At 43.3% G+C, this 21361-nt stretch overlaps 1 protein-coding gene across 11 annotated transcripts in view; it reads left to right on the plus strand.

Annotated features, from left to right (window-relative positions):
* LOC133376937 (sodium/hydrogen exchanger 10-like) overlaps positions 1–21361 on the plus strand; it is a 238936-nt gene that overhangs the window by 128109 nt on the left and 89466 nt on the right. For all 11 annotated transcript variants that reach the window (XM_061609941.1, XM_061609934.1, XM_061609937.1 and 8 more), the window contains 2 exons: positions 3051–3217; positions 17711–17851. In XM_061609941.1, coding sequence (XP_061465925.1) covers positions 3051–3217; positions 17711–17851 — 308 coding nt within the window. The remainder of the gene's footprint in view (positions 1–3050; positions 3218–17710; positions 17852–21361) is intronic.

The raw sequence follows: 21361 nt of genomic DNA on the forward strand, positions 1-21361 counted from the left end.
GATGCAAGAAGCTGCAAGATTAACTGCAACCTCTCTCTGGAGCCAGGGTCAGGCAGGGGGTCCTAGTCCTTGCAGCACTTACTAGGGACTTCAGTTGTCTCAAGAGACAGCAACCCAGAGTGGCGAGCAGCAAGCACCCAGATACTCAGATACTCACTCCCAGGGCAAGTCTTCAGTCCCCTAGTGCTGCAGCTATTCCCCAAGCTGTAGCTGTTCCCCCAGCAGCAGATGTTGCTAGGCATATCTCTGTGGGGAGGGAATTCCACAACTTAGCAGCTGCCACAGAGAATATCCTCTTCGGGCCACCATCCCCCAAACTTCTGAGGGTGGCGGAACTACCAGGAAGGTCCCCTCTGCTGATATTAACACCTGAGAGGGTCTGTAAGGAAGGAGGTGATCTGTCAGGTATTGTGGCTTAAGTTGTTTAGGGCTTTTAAACACTAGTGTGAGCACCTTAAATTGGGCCCAGAAACAAACTGGCAACCAATGCAAGTGTTTCAGAACGGGTTATATGAGTTCTGAAAGCAACCCCAGCTGGTAATCTAGCAGCTGCATTTTGGACCAATTGAAGGTTCCAAGTTGTCTTAAATGGCAGCCCCATATACAGCATGTTACAATAGTCCAGTCTGGAAGTTACCAGAGGATGGGATACTGTGGCCAATTGAGCTCTGTCCAAAAGGGACTGTACCTGGCATATCAGCTGAAACTGGAAATGGGCACTCCTAGCCACCCGGGCCACTTGGGCCTTAAGTGCGAATGCTCATTCAGGAGTAGCTCCCAGGCTGTGAACCTGCTCCTTTCAGGGGATTGCAGCCCCATCTAGAACAGTCTGTCTTTCCATCTCCTAGACCAGCCTTTCCCAACCAGTGTGCATCAAGATGTTGTTGGACCACAACTCCCATCTTTCCTGACCATTGGCAATGCTGGCTGAAGCTGATGGGAGTTGTGGTCCAACAACACCTGGAGGCACACTGGTTGGGAAAGGCTGTCCTAGACTCAAGAACCTGGAACACATAACACCTCTGTCTTTTCAGGATCCACTTCCTTTTTGTTGGCCCACATCCAGCCCGTCACTGAATCCAAACACCTGTATAGCACCCCAACTGCCTCTCCCAATTCAGATGTAACAGAGATAAGAGTTGTTTGTCATCTGCATCTTGGTGACACTTCACTCCATTTCATTTTCATTGTTATAAAATCATATATAGTGCTGTAATTCTGGTTTGCCCAACATATATAGGTAGATGCACCATTACCACTACCATTTTCCCATAGCCTCATTGGTTTGATGTGAAAGGCTGAAATGCCAGCTATATCTGTTAGGAGTACAGCTCCATATGGGAGAGAGCAATCATGAGGTCATAGACTGAATAATAAAAGACTTGACATTTCAGATACTATTCAGACTTGGGCACTCTGGGACAGTCAGTCTCAATGTCCCTAAGGTAACAGTAAATTTTCCTTCATGGGATAAGAATGCAGAAGTCTCCTATACATGAAGAGGCTTATATCTGTTTGCAGGTGGGTCTCACTGTTTGCCCAACTCCTCCTGTTCCCAGTCGCAAGCCTATTGCATGTCTCTGTCAAATAAGAATGGCCTCAGATAAATAGCAAGTCTTTTATGAATCAAGTTTTGGGGCTTGATTAATTTGCATTTGTATTACTCCTGATGAATCCCCATAGGACTTTTGGATGTTTATATTTGATAGAGATTTCTAGGAGATTAACAAAAATTATAATATTACAATTAGTAACTGAAAATAAACTTGCAGAACAAATGGAACCCCCTAATACGTTAGCCAAGCACCTCCTTTGCTGAATATGACCAATTAAAAGTAAGACAGAATAGAAGGGGAAAACTCAACAACTTTAAAAAACAACACTTTGAAAACATAGCTAGAAATGATTGCCCAACTGAGATGAATTTTTCTGAATTACATTTTTCTGGTAATTGCTCTTTATTGGATCTATATAAATATAAATTTAGTGGATAAATCTAAAATACAGTGTTCTATAATTGGCAAAGGTCTAGACTTTAAAAATTGCAGCACCATAAGACTCTTCAGTCATCCAAAGCACAGCAGCTTTCAGAAGTGTTCCAAACTACTTAAATGAATACACTGATTAAATATAAATATTAACTTCAAATACAAGACCAAATTAATTCTATCATTAATGTTCCTCCTAAAGGAATGTTATTGTTAGGGCACCTGCAAAATGTGCAGATCAGAACTGCATGTTGTCTATCACACCTCTAGTGTCTCTGATTAAAAAAAAAAATCATGCCTGAGGGAACAATGCAGAACATGATTTTGTGCTCCATAATCTGGATCTGTAAGTCAACCGTTGCGGAGGGAACTGATGTAAGAACAGCTTTCTGTTGTAGATATACATGATCCATTCTGGAATGTTTCAACCTCAGATTCACAGCATAGTTCAAACACTAATGAATCTGGGTGGAATCCAACGTAACATTAATGGTCCAGCAGTGTAAGGATTTCTGCTTGTGCAACAGAATGTTCTCCCTCTCTCCTCCCCATGCATGCTCCCTAAATCTGTTCTAGGGGTTCCCCCAACCCTCTGCAATAGATTTAGGGAAGATGCAGGGCACATGTGGGGGGAGGAGAAAGGGGAAAGTCCCATTATTCAAGCAGAAATGGTTGCGCTGATAGGATGCGGTAGTTGAATACTGTTCTCTGGATTTAGATGTGTGCTTTTGAAGGCTATAAATGATAGCTACATACACTGCCCCTTAGAACTTCACAGTCTAAAACAGCACTGTGAACACAATGTATACCTGTTTTTCCTCTTTCCTAGTGTTAAAGAACTTGTAGATCTTTAGGACTGAAAATATGCATGAAAGAGCACCATACATGCATCCTCCATAGCACTGCCCTATGTTTAATACAGTACAATGCTACAGGAGTTCTGCACACAGTTCTGCTTTTCTTTCTTCTTCTTTTAAAGAACTACAGGCTTCTGTCATAGATGGTTGCTGCCCTCTTCCACATCTTATTATGACCAATGAGTTATTTTTTCTGTTTCTATAGGCCTTTGTAATATTACTCTTCCAAAGCGTATGGCAATGCATAATGCAGTTCAGCGAATCAGACAAATGGAGGCCAATGCATTTTCAATGCTGAAACTTGACAGATTTTTGGCTGATGCAAACTGGGTAATGGCTGAAGAAGCAATTAAAATTGATTATCCTTACAAGGTGAGTATCCTTATGTTACTATTAAATAAGCATAATTTTTTGTTGTTGTTATGTGCCTTCAAGTCAACTACGATTTATGGCGACCCTGTGAATCAGATATCTCCAATAGCATCTGTCGTGAACCACCCTGTTCAGATCTTGTAAGTTCAGGTCTGTGGCTTCCTTTATGGAATCAATCCATCTCTTGTTTGGTCTTCCTCTTTTTCTACTCCCTTCTGTTTTTCCCAGCATTATTATCTTTTCTAGTGAATCATGTCTTCTCATGACGTGTCCAAAGCATGATAACCTCAGTTTCATCATTTTAGCTTCTAGTGACAGTTCTGGTTTAATTTGTTCTAACACCCAATTATTGGTCTTTTTCTCAGTCCATGTTATGCGCAAAGCTCCAACATCACATTTCAAATGAGTTGATCTTTCTCTTAACCGCTTTTTTCATTGTCCAACTTTCACATCCGTACATAGAGATTGGGAATACCATGGTCTGAATGATCCTGACTTTAGTGTTCTTTGCATTTGAGGACATCTTTGCATTTGAGGACCTTTTCTAGTTCTCTCACAGCTGCCCTCCCCAGTCCTAGCCTTCTTCTGATTTCTTGACTATTGTCTCTATTTTGGTTAATGTCTGTGCCAAGGTATTGATAATCCTTGACAAGTTCAATGTCCTCATTGTCAACTTTAAAGTTACATAAATCTTCTGTTGACATTATGTTTGACATTCAGTTGTAGTCTTGCTTTTATGCTTTCCTCTTTAACTTTCATCAGCATTCATTTTAAATCATTACTGTTTTCTGCTAGTATTATGGTATTGTCTTCATATCTTAAATTATTGATATTTCTTCCTCCAATTTTCACACCTCCTTCATCTTGGTCCAATCCCGCTTTCTGTATGATATGTTCTGTGTATATATTAAATAAATAGGGTGATAAAATACACCCCTGTCTCGCACCCTTTCCTATTGGGAACCAATTGGTTTCTCCATATTCTGTCCTTACGATAGCCTCTTGTGCAGAGTATAGGTTGTGCATCAGGACAATCAGATGCTGTGGCACCCCCATTTCTTTTAAAGCTTTCCATAGTTTTTCATGATCTACACAATCGAAGGCTTTGCTGTAATCTGTAAAGCACAGGGTGATTTTCTTCTGAAAATCCTTGGTCCGTTCCATTATTCAATGTATGTTTGCGATATGATCTCTGGTACCTCCTCCCTTTCTAAATCCAGCTTGGACGTCTGGCATTTCTCTTTCCATATATGGTAAAAGCCTTTGTTGTAGAATCTTGAGCATTACTTTACTTGCATGAGATATTCAGGCAATAGTTTGATCATTACTGCATTCCCTGGAATCCCCTTTCTTTGGAATTGGGATGTATATTGAATGCTTCCAGTCTGTGGGCCATAGTTTAGTTTTCCATATTTCTTGACAGATTTTTTTCAAGATTTGGACAGATTCAGTCTCAGTAGCTTGTAGCCACTCTATTGGTATGCCATCTGTTCCTGGTGATTTGTTTCTTCCAAGTATTTTAAGAGCAGCTTTCACCTCACATTCTAAAATTTCTGGTTCTTCATCATACGGTTCCTCTGTGAATGAATCTGTCATCCTGTCATCTCCTTTATAGAGTTCTTCAGTGTATTGCTTCCATCTTCCTTTTATTTCATCTCAGTCCGTCAGTGTGTTCCCCTGTTGATTATTCAACATCCCTACTTGTGGTTTAAATTTCCCTTTCATTTCTCTAATCTTTTGGAATAGGGCTCTTGTTCTACCCTTTTTGTTGTCCTCTTCTATTTCTATACAATAAGTATTGTAATAGTTCTCTTTGTCCGTAGTCGCTGTATGTTGCATTTAGAGTTCTGACCATGTTTCTATCTCCTTTTGCTTTTGCTTTTCTTCTCTCTTTAACCATTTTAAGAGTTTCTTCAGTCATCCATTGAGGTCTTTCTCTCTTTTTAACAAGAGGTATTGTCTTTTTGCATTCTTCCCTGATCATGAGTCTGACTTCAGTCCATAGTTCTTCTGGTTCTCTGTCAACTAAGTTTAAAGCCTCAACCCTGTTCCTTATTTGATCCTTATATTCTTCTGGGATGTTAAATTGTATTTTGGCATGATGATTGCTTTGTTCGTCTTCTTTAGCTTTACTCTGATTTTCGATATGACCAGTTCATGATCTGTACCGCAGTCTGCTCCTGGTCTTGTTTTCGCAGAAAGTATGGAATTTCTCCATCTTCTGCTACCAATTATTAATCAATTTGATTCCTATATTGACCATTTGGTGATGTCCACGTGTACAGTCATCTTTTTGGTTGCTCAAAAACTGTGTTGGCAAGAAAAAAATCATTGGCTTCACAGAATTCAACAAGTTTTCTCCTGCTTCATTTCTGTCTCCTAAGCCCCATTTCCCCACAATTCCTAGTTCTTTTCTGTTCCCTACTTTTGCATTTCAGTCTCCCATGATTATCAGCACATCTTCTTTTGGTGTGTGATCAATTTCCTCCTGTACTTCTGCGTAAAATCTCTCCAATTCCTCTTGTTCTGTGTTTGCTGTTGGAGCATAGACTTGGATGATGGTTATGTTAATAGGTTTCCTGTTTAATCTTATTGATATCACTCACTCAGACCTTGTGTTGTAGCTCCTAATTGCTTTTGCTACATCACTTCTCACTATTAAAGCAACCCCATTTCTGATTAATTTCTCATTTCCTGCATAAAATATTTTGTAATTGCCTGATTGAAAATGTCCCATTCCCATTTTAATTCACTTATGCCAAGTATTGTAATGTTGATACGTTCCATTTCTTGCTTGACAATTTCTAACTTTCCCTGGTTCATGCTTCTCATATTCCATGTTCCTATTGTGTGCGTCGTACAACTCCGGACTCTCCTTTCGCATCTGTGTGCATCAGCCTCTGGGCTTCCTTTCAGCTTTGACCCAGCTGCATCATTAGTCACAGCGCTACTTGTGCTTCTCCTTTGTTCTTCCCCAGTAGCTTGATGAGTGTCTGACCTGGGGGTCCCATCTTCTAGCACTATCTTGTGTTGCATTTTGGATACTCTGTTCATAGGGTTTTTGTGGTGAGAGATATTCAGAGGTGGTTTACCATTGCCTTCCTCTGAGTTTGGATGTATTTTAGTCTGGTATCTCAGCTTTGACCATTCCACCTTGGGTGTCCTTGCTAGGAGTCTAGCCTCTTGGTCTAGACTCCTGACGGCATTGCTCTCAGCTTCTTCAGCACTCTCAAACCCCCTCACCACGTTAAGGTGTGCATCCTAGAGAGGGAAACATAATTTAGAAAGTGGAGACAGTGGCATCACAGTTGGTTCAGAGGACACATTCTCCTCCCAGTCTGAGGTGTTCTCAGAATCCATGTTCCTTTAAGGATGAGCCCTGGGTCATGACAACTCTGCTGAAAGATGATAGTTATGCCTGCTGCCCTGTGAGCAAGTGGAATGCTTTTTTGATGGAATACAAGGTAATTGAGTGAATATATTATTAATTTTTATTATTTTTAACTAGGGAGGCTCTGCACCCCTGCTCGCTTCACTTGCCAACTCCCACCCCCAAACACACAGGTACACACCCCAGGCACCCCCAAGCACGCACAGATGCACTTACACCACAGGCACCCCCAAACACTCACAACACACACACACACACTCTGTCTTGTGCACACACTGTTGACGTGTGTGCGTTGTTGTGTGAAACAGCATTCATTACGTTGGAGTTAAGTTGAGCAAGAAACTTCTTCAGAGCATTAGATCATGTTAAGAGTCTTTATTAAGACATTATGGCCAAAGGCTTAAGAGTAAATACATGTAGAGTTTCTTCAGTCACCCCCCTTCTGGTACATCTCTCTCCAAAGGTAAACACAGAAGAGAACCTCTCAGTTCAGAGGCAATACACAGAAGACACAGCTTAACACAGATAGCTGCTAGAACTTTTCCCAGTCTATCGCGATGGTTACCATAGCAACGGCCTTGGCAGTCTGTTCCCAGACTGGGCAAAGACATAACTCCCCCTGCTTACAGTTTTTCAGACTTGATGGAGAACAGACTCAGTGACAGTGCGGTTCAATGGTCAACAGATGCACTTACACCACAGGCACCCCCAAACACTCACAACACACACACACACACTCTGTCTTGTGCACACACAAACACACTCCCCCTTGCCACCACCTGCCCCCAGGCACCTACACTCCCCACCCCAACATGCTTGCCTCGACTGTTGGGCCACCCAGGCCACAGCCCTCCCACCTGCTGTGGCCTCCTTTTCCATTGCTACCGCTGCCACAGCTGCCTCTGTTGCCACAATATCCTCCACCTCCATCACTGCTGCAGCTGGGAGTTCCATCGCTGATGGAGCTGAGCAGCCGATGCTGGTGGAGCCTGAGCGGCTGATGCTGATATGGCCTGCAGGGCTGCCTCCACTGGTTAGCCCACCTGTTCACTCAGCAGTCTTTGCTGCCCTGCCCTGCCCCACCATCATGCCATATAACAGCATGACATTGTGACAGCTTACAATGTCATATAGGAAGAAATGTAGTTACAAAGACCTGAAATAATTGAGGTCCAGGGTGCCTTATATCTCAGCTTGATCATTGAAATTATCTGCAGGAACGTCTTTGGTAGTCCCCAGAGTTGGCAAAGCTCATTTAACATCAACATGAAATTGAGCTTTCAGTGTCATTTGCCTAATTCTCAGGAATGCTCTGCCACCAGACATTCAGCAGGCACCTTCTGTTTCAACCTTTAAACACCTGCTGAAAACCATTCTGTTCTGCCAGGCTTCTGCAGGCAATTAAGATGATGTCTTTTTGCAATAGTTAACCTCTGTTTTTACTGTATTTTTATTGGTTTTTTACTGTAAGGTTTTTTTAAAAACTTGTTGTAAACCGCTTTGATGTTTTAAAATGAATTAGTGGTATACAAATATATTTATGCATAAATAAATAATATAGGAAATATTGCAATATTTTCTCTTTCTCTCTTCCCTGTCCTGCCTGCCCCATTCCTTTGGGAGTTCACAACATTCATTCCTGAAATACCTCATTCTAGCTATTGGGGGATGGGGTGGGCATTATGGGTGTCAGGACACTACAGCCACTCGATAAACCAAATTAGGAACAACAGGAACATGGAATGTGAGAAGCATGAACCAGGGAAAGTTAGAACTTGTCAAGAAAGAAATGGAATGCATCAATGTTACAATACTTGGTGTGAGTGAATTAAAATGGATGGGAATGGGATATTTTCAATAAGGCAACTACAAAATATTTTATGCAGGAAATGAGAAATTAAGAAGAAATGGGGTTGCTTTAATAGTGAGAAATGAATGATATTTATTTATTTATTTTATTATTTGATTTATATCCCGCCCTTCCTCCCAGCCGGAGCCCAGGGCGGCAAACAGAAACGCTAAAAATTTTAAAACATCTTAAAAAGACCTTAAAATACATTAAAACAAGACAACAAAAACATTTTAAAAAAGCTTTAAAAACATCTTTGAAAACAAAAAAATGGTTAAAAACATATTATTAAAGAAAACATATTAAAAGCAACAGACGCAGACTGGGATAGGTCTCAACTTAAAAGGCTTGTTGAAAGAGGAAAGTCTTCAAAAGGCGCCAAAAAGATAGCAGAGATGGCACCTGCCTAATATTTAAGGGGAGGGAATTCCACAGGGTAGGTGCCACCACACTAAAGGCCCATTTCCTATATTGTGCAGAATGAACCGCCTGATAAGATGGTATCTGCAGGAGGCCCTCACCTGCAGAGCGCAGTGATCGACTGGGTATATAAGGGGTAAGACGGTCTTTCAGGTATCCTGATCCCGAGCTGTCTAGGGCTTTGTACACCAAAACTAGAACCTTGAACTTGGCCCGGTAGCAAATGAGATATCAATGAGATTAAACGGAAACCTACTAACATAACCATCATCCAAGTCTATGCTCCAACGACAAACACAGAAGAAGAGGAATTGGAGAGGCTTTACACAGAAGTACAGGAAGAAATTGAACACACACCAAAACACATTTTGAAAACACATTTTTTGAGCAACTGAAAAGATGACTATACACGTTGACATCACCAAACAAGACCAGGAGAAGACTGCAGTACAGATCATGAACTGGTAATATCGAAAATCAGAGTAAAGCTAAAGAAGAACAACAAATTTCCTCCTAATAGGAACCCAGGGTGGCAAAACACTATACAACATCATAAAAACAGACTTTAAAATATATTATAATATATTTAAAAACATTAAAAACATCTTTTTTAAAAAAAGCTTTAAAAACATCTTAAAAAGCAATTCCAATACAGACACAGACTGAGATAAGCTCTCTACGTAAAAGGCTTGTTGAAAGAGGAAGGTCTTCAGTAGGTGTTGGAAAGATAACAGATGGTGGCTATCTAATATTTAGGCAGTGGTTCTCAAACTTTTTGGTTCGTGGCACACTGTAAAACATAAAAAATTTCTGGCGCACTTCATGTACAAAATTAAAACTATATTAATATATTTTAAACTGTGAATAAAAATAACTTAATAATATACTTTCATAATATTCGTGGCACACCTAGCCACCTCTTGCAGCGCACCAGTGTGCCCTGGCGCACCGTTTGAGAATCATTGATTTAAGGGAAGGGAATTCCAAAGGGTAGGTGCCACTACACTAAAAGTCGGCTTCCAATGTTGTGCGGAACGGACCTCCTGATAAGATGGTATCTGCAGGAGGCCCTCACCTGCAGAGAGTAGTGATCGACTGTGTATATAAGGGGTAAGGTGATCTTTCAGGTATCCTGATCCCAAGCTGTATAGGGGTTTGTACAGCAAAACCAGGACCTTGAACTTGGCCCAGTAGCTAATGGGCAGCCAGTGCAATTCTTTCAGCAGTGGGACGACATGTTGGTGATACCCTGTGTACATGTGATAGGTCGAACACTACCAAACAAATTGTCCGTGGCTCTCAGTAACTGAAATTGATCAGAGACATTTTCCATAGGAGGTGGGCCATCACTTCGGGTAATAGTTCCACCTATCGTGCGAAGACAAGAATGTTTTTGAAGTCAAGACTAGGGGCGTCAGGCCCCTCCCACTCTCCAGTTCATTCTTGCCTCGTACGAACAAGATTGGATCTATAGCGTAGCAAGTAGCTTTTAGCTAAGTTTCGTGTATTTGTCTGTTCATTTGTCTTCAAGTCCTTCCTTTCCCTGTTTGTGTTTAACTTTCCATTTAAGTTTGAGGGTCCCCACAGAGACCGCGGCTGCGGTTCTTTACGTTTCTTGGCCAATTTTGAGCTTTTTATTTTTTGAGCCTTTATTTCAGCTTATTTCTCTTACTTGTTTGAGGCTTGTTTGAGGGTCCCCTCAGAGACCGTGGCTGCGGTTCTCTTAGTTTCTGTCCGCTTTTTATTAAGCTTATTTCCCTTACTTGTTTGAGGCTTGTTTGAGGGTCCCCTCAGAGACCGCGGCTGCGGTTCTCTTCGTTTTTGTCCGCTTTTGAGCTTTCCCCCTGGCTCTGTTGCATCCATCGGGAGCTCGCGGCTCTATTTTTTCCTGTGCTGGGCTGTCTCAAGCAGCGCTCTGAGGAGCTCTTGGAGAGACCGTGGCTGTGGTTCTCTCCCAGGTGGGAGCTTGCGGCTGCGGCTTCCTGTCCTCTCTTTCTCCCTCTCTCTCCGTGACTTTAATTTTCGCCGCGGAGAGCTCTTTACTCGGCGACGACAGCGGCTTCCCTCCTACTGCCTTTCCTGACACAGGCTTCTCTCGGCAGTCTCCTTTTGGGGTTTTTTAGAGCCGCAAGTGCGACTATCGACCCCGCGCCTCCCCCTGCGAGACTGTGCTGGGCAGCCCTTCCCCCAGTTCGTTACCAGTCAGCCGCCATTGCTTCTTCCCCCTCCGCCATTTTTGGATCATTTTTTCCCGCTCTTTTTTCCGGGCGCCATTTTTGTTGAATTCAAATTTCCCGCCTTTTTTGTTAACCCTTTATTAACCAACGGATACCTTCCCTGCAAGTTATCTGTATGTGTGTTGTAGACAGACTTACAGGGCTTCCTTACACACAAATTTACAGTGGCTGACTTGTACTAAATTTGAATTATATTCAGTACCATCAAGGCTGGAGCTTTAATATCAGTGGCTGACTTGTAATAAATTTGAATTATATTCAGTATTATCAAGGCTGGAGCTTTAATATCAGTGGCTGACTTGTACTAAATTTGAATTATATTCAGTATCAGCAAGGCTGGAGCTTTAATATCAGTGGCTGACTTGTACTAAATCTGAATTATATTCAGTACATCCTGCCCCCTCTGTGGCCGTGTACCACGCCTGAAATCCAGCCTACAGCACTAATCTGAACTATATTTTGTACATCCTGCCCCCTCTGTGGCCGTGTACCAAGCCTAAAATACAGTCTATATTATACTAACGCTGATACCACAGTGCATCCTGCCCCCTCTGTGGCCGTGCACTTAGCCATCTGCCAGTGTATTCTACCCCCTCTGTGGTCGTACACTGTGCCAGTTCGGGTCTTTACATCCTGCCCCCTCTGTGGCCGTGTACTGCACCCAAGTTAATATAAGATGGCAGAACACCCAGACATGTCGCAATCAGCCAATATGATACCAGATCAGCCAGACATGTCACAAAGAGCCAAGCCACAATATTCTAAGGCGACTAAGTCTAAGCATGTTAAAGCACTGGCTAAGACAAAACATCTTTCCAGCCATAGCAAACCAAAGCGTCCACGCTATGACTCTGTGCCAACCACCGCCACCACCACAGCTACTCAGGCACACATAAGCGATATATTTCATTCCCCTGCTGCTTCCTCTGACGAGGAGGATTTTGCTGGCTTTCCCACTCAGCTTTCACATAACCAGCCTCCCTCCGTTTTACCGCCCCAAACATCTGCTCCAATACCTACTCAGGCACAAACATCTGCCACAACCGGGCTGCAGCTGTCCCCTGATTTCCTCTCCCAACTTCAAGCCATGCTGGCATTTTTCACCCAAATGCAGTCACTACCACAAGTTCCTGCCATACCTCAACTCAACATGGACCAATGTGCGTGTCATGAAGCTCATCCTTCCTGCTCACCAAATCCCTTTGATGTAGCCAGAGGCAGATGTATTGACGAAGCCTCGTATGTGGAGGAGTCAACCTTCACTGACCACGTTGAAGGAGATGACTGGAGCGACTATTCAGATCATGAGGAGGATACATCGTATCGTTTGTTTAATGCCTCAGACTATCAGCCCCTGGCACGCAGGGTAGTTAATACCCTTGGTCTCCAGACTGCGCCTTCAACTTCTTCCACCCCAGCCATCAAAGGGGCCAAGGTTCTCAAATCCCCTGCACCTATTGAACACTACATCCCGGTGCCGGACCCAATTGCCAAATTGGCCTCTGAAGAATGGGCTCACCCATTTCAATCTCGCCGCTTCAAGAACCTGGCTGACAGGCTTTACGCCCTAGCTCCGGACTTTGCCACCAAGTTAGACGTCCCTGGCATAGACGAACCAATCGCTCGCCTCGTTTCACGATCTCTTTTGCCCAGGGAAGGGGAATCCCAACTAAAGGACACTACTGAGCGTCGAATAGACTTCGCCCTCCGCAAAAATCACGAGGCCACTGCCCTCTCCATGCGTGCCTCCGCTTCAGCCTCCATTTTCTCCAGAGCAGCTATGATGCGGCTGGATGATCTTCTAGAGGACACTAACCCTGATCCTGTCGCCCTCAGAATGTCACTGATAAAGTTGCGTAAGACAGCAGCCTTTGTGGCCGATGCCACCTTGGATGCTACTCAATTGGGGGCACGAGCCATGACAGCTCAGATAGTCGCGCGACGGACCCTCTGGCTTCGCCACTGGCAGGCTGATTCAGCGGCCAGAATGAATCTGTCCAGGGCTCCTTACTCCGGATCTTTACTCTTCGGCGAGGAAGCTCTAAAGGCAGTGCTGGTTGATCCAAAAGACGCCCACAAACCGGTTCTGGCCACTGTCAAGAACATCGACCACAGGCCTTTCAGGCGATTCCCTTCCTTCCGTACTAACCAGCCCTTTCGTGGAACGCGGCCAGGAGGACGAGGCCGCGACTTCAGATCCTATGACCCCACTTTATTCAGGGGCTCCTGGAACCGACGCTTCCAGGTCAGAGGTCAGTATCAAGGGCGCAGGGGCAACTCATCATCCTCATATAGGGGAGGTCCTCGCCAACGCAAGCAGTATTAACACACTGCCCATAGGTGGCAGATTACTTCATTTTGGAGACCGTTGGCTGCGCCTCACTACGGTCTCCTGGATCAGGGAGCTTTTCAGTCATGGCTATGCCATAGAGTTTTGGGCAATCCCATCAGACAGATTCCATCCGTCCCCTTGCCCAAGGGCACGAGCCAGGCACAGAATCATGCAGACAGCTATACAACACCTCTTGGACATAGCGGCAATAGAGCCAGTCCCCACAACTGAGAGGTCGGAAGGGGTGTACTCCCTCCTATTTGCTGTGCCAAAACGAGATTTATCATGGAGGGCGGTATTGGACCTCAAGTTTGTCAACCGTTTTGTAACATATCGCAGGTTCATAATGGAATCACTCCACTCCATTACGGAGAGTCTGCATGAAGGAGACTTCCTGGCTTCTATCGACCTTAAGGAAGCGTATCTCCATGTGCCCATTTGCATAGCCCACAGAAAGTTTCTTCGGTTTGCTTTTGGCCACCAGCACTTTCAATATAGAGCGATGCCATTCGGCCTCTCCTCTGCTCCAAGAGTGTTTACCAAAGTGCTACTCATCCTAGTGGCTTATCTCCGGACCCAAGGGGTTCATCTCTACCCATATCTGGATGATCTGCTAATACGGGCCAAGTCTGAGGAGCTGGCTCATCATCACCCTCAATGTTTTGCATGCCTACGGCTGGCTTGTCAACTTTGACAAAAGCCATCTCCAACCAACCCAACGCCTATTACATCTAGGGGCAATGTTGGACACCCTGCAGGCAATGGCCTTCTTGGCTCCAGATCGCATCACTGCCATCACAAGCATCGCAAGGTCCCTGATGCAACAAACATCCGCAGACGTCATGCTTCTCGCCAGACCGTTCGGAATGTTCATCTCTACAATCCACATTGTGCCATGGGCTCGAGCCCACACTCGGCACCTTCAATGGACTCTGTTGCCATTTCAACAGGACATTGCCAGCTCCAACCATCACAAAGTTCGTTTGAGCCCCGCACTGCGCCTCTCCTTCCGCTGGTGGACCAAGGTTCAACACCTCTCCAAGGGCACGTCGTTCAGAGAACCCCGCAGAACTGTTGTAACCACAGATGCCAGCCTCATCGGTTGGGGAGCCCACTGCAACTCCCAGTACGTTCAGGGGGTTTGGTCCACCGCAGAGCAAACTCAAAGCATCAACTGGCTGGAGCTAAAAGCTGTCCACTTAGCTCTACGTCATTTTCAGTCTCTGTTCCCTTTGGACCATGTGCTCATTCAAACAGACAACACGTGTGTAAAATCACATTTGAACAGACGGGGGGCACCAGGTCTCGTCCTCTGCAGGACTTAGCCTCCCTCATCTTTGTCTGGGCAGAACAACATTTACAATCCCTGAAAGCAGAACATCTCAGAGGGATTTGGAATGTGACAGCAGACTGGCTCAGCAGACAACAGATCTTTCCGGGAGAATGGAAACTTCATCCAGCCATTTTCCATCGTCTCCAGTGTCGTTTCGGCATCCTCTCGGTCGACCTGTTTGCTTCCAGTTGCAATTGCCAGCTTCCCAGGTACTTTGCCCGATACCTGGACTCAACAGCAGAAGCAGTGGATGCTCTGACAACACCGTGGCCAGACGGTCTATTGTACGCCTTTCCTCCCATACCATTGTTAGCCAAAACCTTGAGGAAGGCGCGAACCAAGAGGGCACAGCTGGTTCTGATAGCACCGTTTTGGCCACGCCGACCGTGGTTCTCAGATCTTCTGGCAATGTCAATGATGGATCCTTGGACACTTCCAGTCAGGCCAGACCTCCTATCCCAGGGTCCAGTACTGCACCAGGACCCTACTTGGCTCAATCTAACAGCGTGGCGTTTGAACGGGGACATTTGAGGTCAGCTGGACTGTCTGACGCTGTGATTGATATTATTTTGGCCTCGACAAGACCATCTACCACTCGTATTTATCAACATACCTGGGTGGCTTTCTCCAAGTGGTGTCAGTCCCACCACCATGATCCATCCCAGGCCACTGTGCATCAGGTGCTGCAATTTCTCCATAGCGGCTTTATGATGGGACTTCAACCCAACACTCTACGTCGACATGCGTCCACTCTGTCGTCCATTCTCTCAGTGTCCTCTCCTGGAGATCATATTTCCTCACATCCGTTCATCAAACATTTTTTGAGGGGAGTCGCCCTACGCTCTCTGGCTGTTGTCCATCAGTTCCCCTCATGGAGTTTGCCGAAAGTTCTGCAGGCTTTGCAACGCCCTCCGTTTGAACCCATCAGGACTGTGCCCCTACGCATACTGTCCTTCAAGGTCTTGTTTCTGATCGCAATCACATCTGCCAGACGTGTTTCGGAGTTGGGCGCATTGTCTTCTGCTCGACACCTCTGCGTCTTCCATAAGGACTCTGTTGTGCTGAAGATTGGTCCTTCCTTCCGTCCCAAGGTCGATTCAGTTTTTCATTGCAACCAGGACATTGTTTTGCCTTCCTTTTGCCCGAATCCTACCCATCCTCTCGAGAAGGCTTGGCATTCGTTAGATGTCCAGAGGGCTCTCAAGACCTACCTGTCTAGGACCCAAGAGATTCGACGAACGGAGTCTCTGTTTGTATCCTTTCATCCAAGGTCTATGGGGCATAAAGTATCCAATTCTACCTTATTCCGTTGGTTAAGGGCATGCATTACTTTAGCATATGAGTCCCTGAAGCTGTCAGTTCCAGCTAGTATAACGGCTCATTCTACCAGGTCAGCTGCCACTTCGGCTGCTTTTGCCACTAATGCTCCTGTTGCCGATATTTGTAGGGCCGCAGTCTGGTCTACCCCACACTCGTTTATAAGGCATTATAAAATTGATCGTTATGCCTCTGCTGACGCATCTTTTGGCAGACGAGTGTTGCAACAGGTTCTTAATGAGGATTAACACGTGGGTGGTCCCTCCCTGTATGGGCTGCTTTGGTACATCCCGCAGTGATGACCCACCTCCTATGGAAAATGTACCATTGGTCTTACCTGAAAGGTGATTTTCATAGGAGTGGGCCATCACGACCCTCCCAGTTGGAGGATGACTAGAGATTTTATAAATGGGTTACATGTTATTGTTACGCTATTATATTTAAATGTAAGAGTGAAGTCAAGACTTTTAGTTCTGTTATGTAGTTATGATAGAGTCATGTTGTTATGCATGTGACTATTATGTTATTTTCCTGGCGGGCCTGTTGGCCTTGTTCTTGTATTTTTAGATATCTCTTTTTAGACTCGCTACGAATGAACTGGAGAGTGGGAGGGGCCTGACGCCCCTAGTCTTGACATTCTTGCCTTCGCACGATAGGTGGAACTATTACCCGCAGTGATGGCCCACTCCTATGAAAATCACCTTTCAGGTGAGACCAATGGTACAATCTGATCAGATGGTGCTCAAGCCACCTCCTCGACTAATATCAGCTGTGATGTTAGGTTTGGTTTGGATGTGAGTGATTTTCCCATCAAAGTGCCTTGCAAACGTATCACAAAAGGCTTTTGAGGGCTCAGGGCTATGTTTTTCTGGCGAAGATCCCACCAGCTCCTTCACCACCTGAAAGAGTTCTGCTGGATGCAGTTGTGGTGGTGAAGTAAGCTCTCCTCAGCGCCATCACCACTACTCAATAGGTGTGATTATGCACTCTTAACTATGTTCGATTATATTTGGTGTGATACTTAAGCCACCTGAACTGCTCTACCTTGAGATGCTTTATAACATGCAATTCATAAATGAACGTAATAAACGTTGTACCATCAGTTTCTTCCCCTAGAGCCTCAGAGGTCTGCTAAGATGAAGAGGATGTTTTAATAGCCTTTTTCATTTCACCATTTCATAGTGACACCAGGACTGATGGGTGTCCTCACTATACTGCCTTGGTAACCTGAGGTGCAATCTAGCTAAAGTTACTCTCTTTCCATTAAGTCTCCTATTATAACTAATATCATTTCAACAAGACTGTCCCTGCCATGCAGCAGAGTGAAGCAATTACTTTAGGCAGCAACATGTGTGTGTGTGTGTGTGTGTGTGTCAATAATTGGTTTCTGAAAGGTGTAGCAAGTCATTGTTGGCCTTAGTAGTAGTAGGATTTGTGCCAGAGCTGAATTTAAAGGTGCTCAAATTTCACTGAATTGTCTCCAAAATGTTTAAATTCTTAATTTAATATTGGTTTGATGGTTTGTCATTGGTTTATCATTGGTTCAACGTTGAGGCTAATTTTTCTCTTTTTCTTGGTGTGTGTGTTTGTGGTTGTGTGTGTTTCATTCTGTAGTTAGATTCAGAAGAAGTTAATCAACTGATCAAAACACTTAGATGTCCAGAATGTAGTACCGATATTACATTTGAAAGAAGTTCACAACAAATTGCTGATATTATGGAAGAAGCCAGGTTACGTCTCTTAACTGCACAAATGGTTCGTATTTTTAATTATATTGGCCTTTCATTTAATTCCAGTGTTCTAAGAACTTAACATAATCGAGGATTTTGTGGTGGTCAAAAAAAAGTCCTAGTTCTTTAGAACTTTTCAATCTTAAGATCTATGTTTTATTATGAATTGAAAATGCATGTGATCCACAGCTATTAAAAATGAATTTTTAATTGTCCACATAATGAAGGTAGAGAGCGCTTTTTTGTTCATCCTGCCTTTATCACTATCAGTTTATTCCTAGAAATAATTTCATTGTGAATCTGAGGATTGGTTCTAAGGTTTGGTTTATTTGTTTGATTTTTGTACATAACTGTTCCTGGAAGTCACTTCTATAGGATGCATAATCAGAATAATTTAGTGTGGATTGATCACTCTGTACACACTTACCCCTCATGTTTCTTATTTGTAATCAAACCAGCTGAAGCATGGAAAGTAATCCAGAGTAACAAGGTGTATTTGTGCCATAAAATATATATCACTGCTTCTGAGAACCAAAAGTATTCTTGAAATGGCCTCGAACTATATCTTGTGAATGCATTAGATTAAGGGTTCTTGTGGACTCCCCTTTTGTTGTCCATATCTATACAGACAACTTATATGAGAAATATTGTATTTTTATACCTGTGTTTATTTTTCTTTGTAAGCCGCCTTGAGGGCCTTTGGCTGAAAGGCGGGGTATAAATAAAATTTAATAATAATAATAATAATAATAATAATAATAATAATAATAATAATGTGACCTCAGGAAAAATGGGAGTTCAACAGTGGATTATCTTTATAAATCTTACAATATTTATTCTTTAAACAATAAACATCTTTACTAGTAATGCATACTGTGACCTTAGCCATTGAGTCAGAATTAAATCAAAGTGTGTTACAAAGTGACTAGAGAGATGACTTCCATATGAGTAGTAGGTAAAGTAAATTATGATTAGAAGTCAAATATCAGGCTAGCTCAGAATTACAGTACATATCAGGCTTATACATCAGTATATATTGCAGTATACAGTTAACATATCATAAAGTATAATGTTCTATTAGTTTAAACTTATATAATATACAAGTTACATTGCCATATTTGTGAAGTTATATTGCAAGGAATTAACATCAGACAAGTTACATTTCCCTTACCCATAACAAAATGGAACCAACTCACCCTTGCATGAGGCAGACCTTTGGTAATCAGCAACATAGCATAGCAGCAGTGTATCTTCAGCCCAGTCTCCAGGGAGACTGGCCAAATAGTGCTCCTGAACACCTCTATTTATAAGTGTCTCAAGGCTGTGACCTTGCTCAACACTTGTCTTATTAGTTGCTGCCTCTACACAGTGTCTCCCTGTGCCACCTGCCAGAGGCAGCAAGTGGGGCCAGCTAAACCTTTAAAGAACAGCTAGTCACTTTAACCACACCATATAAGGCAACTGCAGCTGGCAGCTACATGTCATTATCTCTTTTTGTTCATACAAGCAAGAGTACATTGGCTGACTGCCCAGAACTAGAAAAAAGAGGGGGGAGCAGAAAACTTTTTCCAGTTTGAACTTTATAAGGCTTGACAGGATACTATAAGGAGGTCTGCATACCTGGACATACAGTGCATACCTGGACATATAGCCTATACATTAGGATTCATACTTCCAGTACATTTTAAAAACTCTTAGAATGGGAAATTTACATACATTGAACATGGAGTCAGCCCATAACACTCTCTGACAGGGATATATTCAAAGAACAAAATCCAGCTCATCCTGATCCACACAAATGGGATGGGACTAAAGTCTGTCCTACTTCCTGTAGCCTTTTTAGGAGAAATCTGAGCAAACCCTAAAAACCTGCATTTAAAATATATTTTATTGTGGTCTGAGCTAGTTCTTATAAGGTGATCTGAGAGCTACAGCACTGATCCTTCTTTTTTACATTTTTTAAAAAATACAGTCCCACCTGGCTAGTGCATGGGGCTCCTGCCCCCAGTGCTGACTCTAAAAAGATTTAAAAGCTGCAAGGTGCCATCATATTTGAAGAATTGTAAGGAAAATGATGGCTATGCTTTTTTATAGATCTCCCCCTATGCAATTTCCTAAAGTCCTGTTGCTCCCAGAGTGCACAGCAGCACCAGGATCCCCGTGCCTAGCTAGATGGGATTATCTTTTAAAAATGTGAAAAGAAAAGAGGCAGTGCTGCAGCCCTTGGACCATCTCATAAAGAGTCTGCAGGATTCTGATCTACACATTGGTTGAGCAGGTGTGCGTCAGATAAATAATGCTCAGCTGTGGACAAGCTGTAAGTGGACTACTACAGGACAATTCTAGTCATATCTACTCAGAAGTACAATGGGACATTTGCCCTGGTAAGTTGTATAGGATTGCAAACATTTTGTGAAGAGTTTTGTGGCCATAAACTCGAGGAACTCAATCTGGTATATATTCAATGCATTTTCAGTGCACCAGCTCTTAATACTTAACTGAAGATCTGTTTTAACATCCCCCTCCAGTTTTTGAGCATAAATAATGATTTTAAGGTTTGATGCTAGAAGATTCTGTGACATTGCTGGAGACTGCAACCATCCTTTTTTTCATTTTTCCTCACCTGAGGTTCTCTCTGGTTTTAAATGAAAAAAGTGGTGAAAAGTAGTGTGGCTGACTGATGCACCACTCCTAATGCAAGGCAATCCTTTCCCTATGTATTATGTCTATAGGGAATATCATGCTGTCATTGTGCTCCTGGGAGTATCATGCAAAGACTAAACTGCAGATGAGGTGTGTAGTGGTTCATAAAGACGTTTTTTGAGGGCCAGTCTAGATGTGACCTGGAAGATCCATGTTTGGAACGCCTGTTGTCTTTGACTTTCTTTAAAAGTACTTGTAGGAAGGCCCAAATTTGATCAGAGCCATGATGATAGAAGATGCTTGCGGTTAACCATTTCCCCCATACAATTTCTCCAGTTCGAATTGCTCCCCCAAAACTGGGGGATTATATAGGTATAATTCAGGCACCTCTCTCTTCCCGCCCTGGCCCCCCAGCTAATAGCTGCTTCAGGGATAGAATTATTATTATTATTACTATTAAATTTTATTTATACTCCGCCTTTCGGCCAAAGGCCCTTACGGCGGCTTACAAAGAAAAATAAACACTGGTATAAAAATATGATATACAATATAAAAATACAATAAAAGCAATACAATTTACAAAAATTAAATTAAATAACAAATAAAATTATAACAAATTAAATTAAATAACAATATTGGAAGAGCCACACATTCCACACCACTAGACAGAATTCAGTCAAGGATGTGATGTGATGCATGAGGGCTGCTTTTTTGCCTTAAGCAAAGCAGGAAATACCCCTTGATACCCCCACAAATCAGGTGCATAATGCTCAAGTGTTGCCTGAGATTACACAATGTGCTCCATACAACAGCAGAGGCCATGGTGGGGCTGTGCCACTCACCTGACGTCTGTACAGCTGAGTTGCTGCAACATACTGGGACAGGAGGAGAG

This window comes from Rhineura floridana, chromosome 2, assembly GCF_030035675.1.
Source record: "Rhineura floridana isolate rRhiFlo1 chromosome 2, rRhiFlo1.hap2, whole genome shotgun sequence".
NCBI classification, from domain to species: Eukaryota; Metazoa; Chordata; class Lepidosauria; order Squamata; family Rhineuridae; genus Rhineura; species Rhineura floridana.